Here is an 8255-nt window from a genome sequence, read left to right as displayed (position 1 = left end):
CGTGACCCCTGGCACCCAGTCCCTGCGGATCCCGGTCGGCGGCGCGGACGTCGAGCCGTCGGGAGTGGCGCCTGCCATCGTCACGTCGTCTCCTCAGTTTGCAGCAGTGCCTCACACGTTCGTCACCACCGCCGTCCCCAAGAGCGAGAACTTCAGCGCGGAGCCCCTCACCACCCAGCCTGCCTACCAGGCCACCATGGTGCAGGCGCAGATCCACCTGCCCGTGGTGCAGTCCATCGCGTCCCCCGCCGCCGCGCCTCCCACGCTGCCCCCCTACTTCATGAAGGGGTCGATCATTCAGCTGGCCAACGGGGAGCTGAAGAAGGTAGAGGACTTGAAAACAGAAGACTTCATTCAGAGCGCGGAAATTAGCAACGACCTGAAAATAGACTCCAGCACTGTGGAGAGGATTGAAGACAGCCATAGCCCAGGCATTGCCGTGATACAGTTTGCAGTTGGGGAGCATCGAGCACAGGTAATGGCAACGCATGGTGGGGTGCGGGGGAGAGGGGCACATGCTGTGGTCCCCCGGGTGCAGCTTTCCTCAGTGCATCTCAGTTACCTTGGTTCCACATGGATTTGGTTCTTAATTGTTCACATCTATCCATGAGACCAACTCTGGTCCCAATATCTGCCCCATCACTGTGCTGGGGGGGCCATCAGGGTCACACCAAAGATAAATGTAGTCTCTTGGATATAAAACGGGTCTGTCTTGTAACTGGAGAACCCACTGGAAGGATTACGTGATGTCTATGGTTTTTGATTAAAATATAAAACAGTGTAAGCAGTATGAGAGGATATGTTTTGCATTTCGATAGATGATTTTTACCTTCCACACCAGAAAGCCCATAGATTCAGCTCAAATCCTACCCTAGAGAGATAGGTAGGGCACAAGGCAGTGAATTTCCAGAGCTTGAAAACCTGGAGCTGCCTAGGGATGGCTCCATCACACACGTAAGTTACTGAAGTGCACTACAGAGTTTTACTTTTTAGAGAGACTTCATTTGCAGGTGGTTTAAACACTGCATGGCTCACAAACTGTGTGTTCAAGGGAAGTTCGGAAAGAAAAACCATGTAGGTGGCTGGGCAGGTTGAGCTTCTGACCTTTGTTTCTTGTTGGTTCACAATATAGGAAGAAAACCTGTAGCTTTCCAAAGGTATTTTTAGGTTGAGAATGAGTAGCTATTGATCATAAAGTGTTACCCTGATGCTGTGCAATTTTATGAGCAATTTAGATTCTGCTGCATTGAGGCTGGAGCAGTTCCGATACCCTGGGTAGCATTTTGCTTCCTAGAGGTATGCGTTTTAAATAATCTGTTGCAAATCTTTTTGGGTTGGTTTGAGTGCTGCAAACTGAAGCATCTGCAGCCCTGATGCTGCACCCTCAGCACTGGAGAACCAGAATAAGAGGGAAGGAGGGAGGAGCTGGACAAGGACACAGGTAGTAAAGCACCTCAGGCTGTCAGTTTGGAGAAGAAAAAGAAACAGCAACAGTACCAGGAGCAGGCTACATGAAAAATTTCTTGCAGTCACAGCAGTCAGTGGCCCATCCTTCCCTAGTCGCACATGTATGGTAAATCACGGCATATGACCTGTCTGTCCCCTTTCTCATGTCAGATGTGCAGATTCCCTGTGTGGTTTTGGTCATGTATGTGTTTGGATCTGTGCAGCTGAGAGAAGTTGGGCCTCCGGTGCTTTCAGTACAAAGACCTGATTTCTTTTTCCCCACAGCTCAACTGTGTTTTGGTGCAGCTCAGGCTTTGGGATTAGAGGAACTGTCCTCGGATCAGGACCTGTTACTATAATTTTCCCTGGTGCCTTGAATAATGAGATTCTGAAAGTAGCAATCTCCCATCTGCAATTTTCATCTTGCTTTCATTTCTCCCTCTGCAGCCAGGCCACGGGTCTCTGCAGCAGCAGAAGAGGTACAAATTAGCAGGTAGCGTTGGTGTCGTGTCTCGTTCCCAGATCTGTCAACGCGGGCGACGTGTTGTAGTGCTGGGCGCAGGGAAGGGCGCCTTTGCAGGGGGTGGAGTGCCATCCTCTGGCAGAAAGCAAGCAAAAAAAGAGTCTGAGGCTGTAAAAATCCAGGGCCGGGCACACAGGTCTCACTCAGCAAAGTGTCACCTTACGGAGAAGCCTATGGGGAGCAGGCTGACATCATCGCAGCAGCCGAAATACTCCCCAGCTGTGTTTCCCAGCGGGGATGCTTCCAGAATGGAGGACGAGTCACGTAGAGATATGATTAGAAACGGGGGTTTAATTTAGGTTTCCTGCAGATTCCGGGACTTGGGTCTCTTCCCAGATCAGCTGTGTCCCTGCATAGCGGGGACGGCTCTGCCAGTTTTCCCTTGCCTGGGTTGAGATAGAGAGAGAGACATCGTCTCTGTGAGTTTTGGAGGCTCCGGTGACCTCACCCTCAACCGACGTGGCTCTGTGAAAGCATCTAGCCTTATTAGCAGGCATGCAGCAGTCATTTCTCGTTAGAAAACTGCCTGTGTGTAGAGGGCTGAGCCTCCTTGTTGAAAGAGCAGTGTTTTGTCGCGCTGCTTTGAGCATTTACACTTAAAAGTATCTTGGCTCTGGAGTACAGCAGGTAGTGCGGAGCCTGCGTGTGTAGTGTAGCTTTGCAAAGTATTTTATTACAATTAAGTTTTGGTTGGACCCATACTTCTGGAAGGAGGGAGTTTCTGGGAATGGAATTGTCGAGGGGGTGTAAGTAAGTGCCATACAAAAATAGCGGTGTTATCATTAGCTTTGGCTCACTTACGTACTCCTCCGAGGGATCTCTGGGAAGTCATTGATGAATCTGTATTTTCAGACTGTGCAAACATTAGCTGATTTTCCCACCAATGGAGGGGCAGAGGTAGGAGGTTATTTTTAGCTGAGCGTATACAACTGTGGTGTAAATAGGGAGGCACCATGCAGCTGCTTTGTATCGGATCACTACAAGCCCACTGCTGCCCCTCCCCGGCACAGCACTTCAGGCAGCAAGAGGTCGTCCTCCTTCGTTTCCCTGTCTTCCAATCACCTGGCAAATCCCACCCTTTTCCAGCTATGGAAACCTAGAGGAAAATCAACCCACCTGAAGCTGCATGCCTTTTCAGTGCAATAACTGCCCTTAGCCCTGGAGGGATGCTAGGTTTCCATTTCACAGCATCCCTGCTCTGGATTAGGAAGAAGTCAAGTAAGTGTCAACTGGATCAGAACCCAGATCTGTCTGTTATTCCTCTTCATTCAAGTTACCTAGAAGAAAAAACCTACGGATCGGCATCTCTTTGCAATTCCACATATTATTCTTGTACTAACACTTTCATTGTTATTACCTGGCCTTTCTTTTGCTGCCAGGAACAAGTGGAAGCCAGTAATTCATCTCCATTTTTGTTAAGGTCAAAGCACACAGGACATGCAAGATAAGTTCTCTGAACTGCTTGCTTTGATCCCTGCATTTCAGTTCCTAATCATTCCTAAAGTACAGCGTAAAAAGAAAAGATTTAACGTATAGTTCTTAATTTTCCTTTTTCTTGGAAAAACAGAACCATAGACACTAGAGATAGAAAAGTCCTGTTAGAGCTTCCAGTTAGTAGCCCTAACTAGTTTAGTTTAGTGCGTATTTTTTTAGACCATCATGAAGTTTAGTCTTCCCCTTATATCTCTGCAATCACACAAACCAGTTACTTTTTCTTTTACTCCGCACTCTCCTTTTCATTGCTTTTGGCACTGTGACAGACACAGGAAGAAACATGGTGACACGGTTCGTTGCTGCAGATGGAGATCTCTCCCAGCCTTCCCCTCTTGGGATCTCCATGTCCATGTCCCCTGGTCACGGGGCGGTGCGTCCTTGTTCCTCCGAGTGATGAGTTGGCTGCGGTCTGTCTTCGGATGCCTATTACTGAATTTTGGGAGTGCAACAGCTATGACCTGGTGGACAGAGGTGGCTTCTCTTGAGACATGGTGGGACCACATGGCTGTGGAGAGCAGTCTTCCCAAGCCTTCAGGCCCTGGGTGTGTTTGTTACAGCGACAGTGTACTGAAGCTAGGCTAGGTGCAGCCTTGGGGGGATGCCCACCTGCACCATGTGTGGTGCCGGACAGTCCCCGTGGCACAAGGTGCTACCTGCAGCCCCGTAAATCTCTCAGAGGAGATCCGCTCTGGTGAAGGCAGCTGTTGTTGGGGGTGGTGGGAACACTAGGCGTCCCCAAGTCTCTGAGTAGGGGAGGTCCTGTGGGAACCCGGCACTGCAGAGGTTTCTCTTTGCGAGAGGGAGAACTTCTATTCCCCAAATCTGCCCAGATGTTTTTTGGACCAGAGGAGTCTCTCGGCATCCGCAGCAAGGCCTTCAGTGGAGAGCTCCACCATTTAATTGCACTTTGTTTCCAGAACTGCCTCCTTCTCTTTGTGTCCAGCCTGCCTCTCCTAGTTTCATTGGATTTTTAATAGTATCAGGAAGAAAAACACTTAATTGGAAAATCACGGAGTCACAGAATCATTAAGGTTGGAAGAGACCTCTAAGATCATCAAGTCTAGCCGTCAACCCAGCACCACCACGCCACTAAACCATGTCCTGAAGTGCCACATCCACATGCTTCTTGAACACCTCCAGGGATGGTGACTCCACCACCTCCCTGGGCAGCCTGTTCCAGTGCCTGACCACTGTTTCAGTAAAGAAATTTTTCCTAATATCCAATCTAAACTTCCCCTGGCACAACTTGAGGCCATTTCCTCTTGTTCTATCGCTAGCTGCACTGAGGAGTTTTAGATGTTTTCACTAAACATCTTGTCATTCTTGAAAATTAGAAATATAAATGTAGCTTGCAGCAGAGCCATGGTGTGCTTGAAGAGGTACCAAGATTTTGTTTTCCTGCTTTATTGTCTTAGTAGTTGGCAAAGAAGTTCCAAATTTGTTTCTCTCCTACAATAATCATGGCAAGATATTGGGGGAGGGAGTTTTTGAAAAAAATTTTATGCAATGGTCAGAAAAAAAAATTATGCAGGGGTCTTATTACTGAACTTTCACACTTGAAAGGTCTTTGGCTACTATTGCTTGTAGAGAGTGGTTACCTTCAATCCCAAGTTAGCTGAATCCAGAAGCAGCCAGCTAAAATCAGGGCTTGATAATCCGTGAGGGAACCCATTTCAAATCAATAGAGGTATGTGCACACCGTGACCGGAATATAGGAATTCTGGCCTTTCACCATCTTTATGATTTGGTGTTATTCATGATCACCACCACTAATTCTGGGCTTTGTTCCAGTGATTGACAGTTCAGGCAAGTGTTTTGGGTGCCACATTTAAAAAAAAAAGGTGTAACTTATGGCAGAAGCATGTTCATATCAAGAGGAACTTGTGTGTTGGTGAGGATGATGCACACAAGCATGTGTGATTCCCACAGGTACAAATAGCTTTTGACAAGGATGGAAAGTAGATAAAGAAGGAAAAAATACAGTAGGCAGGAAGGAAGAAAGAAAGAGGAGAGGCATAGCTGCATAAAAGAAAAAGCTGTGTCCACCTGATGTTCCATTGCCTGGAGAGAAGCCTATAACTCTATGCAGACAGCACTTTCCATTTAAGTCCATGGGAGATACCGGGTAGGCACCACTTCTCCCAGTCAGACCCCTTACTGAGATGCATGTGTATGGAATAGGATCCCAAACTCTGGGCAAGTGTTTCTGCAAGTCCTGGTGCTGGAGGGTTTCTCTCCAACAACATGGAAGGGTTGGGACTTCTGTGGTTACCTCACCCCATTTTATCCATGGTTCAGAGCATAAACTAGGCCTAGAGTCAGGTCTCTTTCCTCTGTTGCCATGTGTGTAGTTGCCTGTTGGCAGACAATACTGGTTGGAAATGGTTTAATATGTCAGAAATTGATGTAGTGGGGGGTATCTGGTGCCTCTAAACTACTCCTTTTGAAATTCTTTGTACAGTACTTTACGATGTTGGGCAGGTGGAGTGGCAGGATGACACATGCAGTGTTATTCATTGGCCTAGTTGCAGAAGTGCATAGTGTGTATTTATAGACTTCGTAAGTTTTTTTCCAACAGAGTCAGCTGTCTTATAAACTGTAGTTGACTGCCAGTGCATGGCATGGGCTTAACCAGTTGTAGGCACAGTCAGCATCTGATGGGAGTCTTTGGTTTCCTGGCTCTGGAGCCTCTGAGTCTCTGAGCTGTGGGACATCTCTGATCAAGTCCTCCTGCCCAAAAGGGCTATGGAGCTGGTGGAGTGTGAGGGGAACTACTTCAAGGCCCTGCTTGCAGGGAGGCCTCCTCTGAGGGTAAGCAGGACTAGCAGGGAAGCAGCAGGGCTGCTGGGTACCGTGTTGTCGAGTCCAACCTCGTCTGTGAGACAGGCCATGCAACTTCATCCCAAGGTTCACACTTAATATGACAAATAAAGGAGGGACAGAGTGAAGAAAAGGAGGGGGAGGAGGAGAGCTGATCCTCTCCCTGGGGGAGTGCAGGAGGTGAACTTAGGTGCAGAGTGGGAGAGTGGGTGTGAGAAGGGAAGGAGCGGGGCTAGTAACAGGACTGGTGGGGGAAGGCAGGTCGACACCTGCTGTTCTTATGGCTACAAATCCATACGTACTCATGGTCCCTGGAGATCAGCGTGCCTTCAGCTGTTTCACGCTGGTAAGTATACGCTTTTTTTGGGCAGAGGGGAGGATGGTGTTCCCATGGTCATTTAGGAAATTGTGTGTCAGAACTGAGAGCTTCCGTTGAGCCACCCTCTGGTTGGAAAGCGTCTTTAGATGTGGATGACGGGCTCCAGGTACCACAAGGGGGTGGTGGGGAAGAGAGTTTGCCAGATGCCGAAGCTGTTTTGCCTCTCATGTGTCTCTGAGCGGCTGGATAAAGGTAAAGCTTGGTTCCTGTTGAGCTCAGAGAAACCACTAACACCCGTGTGACAGGGACAGGCGGGAAGTCTGGTGGCTGATGTCCTGATTTCATGGAAATGGAACTGTACTCTTGCCGTTTCAGCTTCATCCCTCTCCCCCGCAGCGAGAGCCCATGGGTGATCTCACGCTCTCCCCTCTCTCTCCCTCTGTCTCTCCCTGTTGTCCCCTCTCTTTCTGCAGGTCAGCGTGGAGGTCTTGGTAGAATACCCTTTTTTTGTATTTGGACAAGGCTGGTCGTCCTGCTGCCCTGAGAGAACCAGCCAGCTCTTTGATTTGCCGTGCTCCAAACTCTCGGTGGGGGACGTCTGCATATCGCTCACGCTCAAGAACCTGAAGAACGGCTCTATTAAAAAGGGCCAGCCCATGGACTCAGCTAGTATCTTGCTGAAGCATTCAAAGAATGACAGCCTGGCTGGAAGTAGACACAGGTATGCGGAGCAGGAAAACGGGATTAATCAGGGAAGCGCACAGATGTTAGCTGAGAACGGTGAACTGAAGTTTCCGGACAAAATAGGATTGCCTGCAGCACCTTTGCTCACCAAAACAGAACCCAGCAAGCCCCCGGCAACAAGGAAGAGGAGGTGGTCAGCCCCCGAAACACGAAAACTAGAGAAATCAGAAGAGGAGCCACCTTTGACTCTTCCCAAGCCTTCTTTTATTCCTCAGGAGGTTAAGATTTGCATTGAAGGTCGATCCAACGTAGGAAAGTAAAAGTTGTTTGGGGAAAGGAAATTAGGCTATCCCTTGTCATTTTTATCCAGATTACTGTACTGTAGACTAAATAACCCAGTATTTACATGTTATCATCTTATTTTAGGTTTATGTTATAACCTTGTTGTTATAGTTGCAGCTGGTATTATGCAGGAGACTGGTGCATATGTTTTTCCACAAGTGTTTGTCAGTGACTAGGTTTATCGAGAGCTACGGAGGGGGCAGTATCTGCTTCACACACCCTTAGTGGAAATGAATGTGTTGTCATGGCTCCTGTTTTCTAACACCTCGTGTAGAACAGGGTCCAGCTGTGATTTTGTTTTCTTTTCGTCGTCGTTTTCTTTGGTTTTTTTGTTCTGGTTTTGTTCTGTTGTTTTGGTTCCCGTTCTAGTTTTTTTGGGGGGAGGTGAGGAGAAGGGAAGTGTAGCAGAGGTGTGTGTCACGCGTGGGGTGCGTGTGTGTGTGTGCACGTGTGTGACTGCGGCTCTGTGGCGGGTTGGCGAAGAGGTTTCCTCACCCCAGGCGGATGCTGAGGACACGACCCATGGGCGATACCGAAAAGGATCGGACGGTCTCTGACGTTGTCAGCAACAAGCCAACTTTTACTCAAGGCTCTACAGTGTATATATATATATATGTATATATATAT

General features: G+C 48.3%; 1 protein-coding gene across 1 annotated transcript in view; it reads left to right on the top strand.

Annotated features, from left to right (window-relative positions):
* Window positions 1-7616, top strand: part of ATXN1 (ataxin 1) — a 9001-nt gene extending 1385 nt beyond the window's left edge. Inside the window, exons 2-3 of the mRNA XM_010180640.1 lie at window positions 8-475; window positions 7076-7616. Coding sequence (XP_010178942.1) covers window positions 8-475; window positions 7076-7606 — 999 coding nt within the window. The 3' untranslated portion in view covers window positions 7607-7616. The remainder of the gene's footprint in view (window positions 1-7; window positions 476-7075) is intronic.
* Window positions 7617-8255: the final 639 nt, after the last annotated feature.

The sequence above is a fragment of the Mesitornis unicolor genome, unplaced genomic scaffold (genome assembly GCF_000695765.1).
Source record: "Mesitornis unicolor isolate BGI_N332 unplaced genomic scaffold, ASM69576v1 scaffold29153, whole genome shotgun sequence".
Lineage (NCBI taxonomy): Eukaryota > Metazoa > Chordata > Aves > Mesitornithiformes > Mesitornithidae > Mesitornis > Mesitornis unicolor.
The sequence above is the reverse complement of the archived record's forward strand: the minus strand, read 5'-3'. Positions and strand labels throughout refer to the sequence as shown.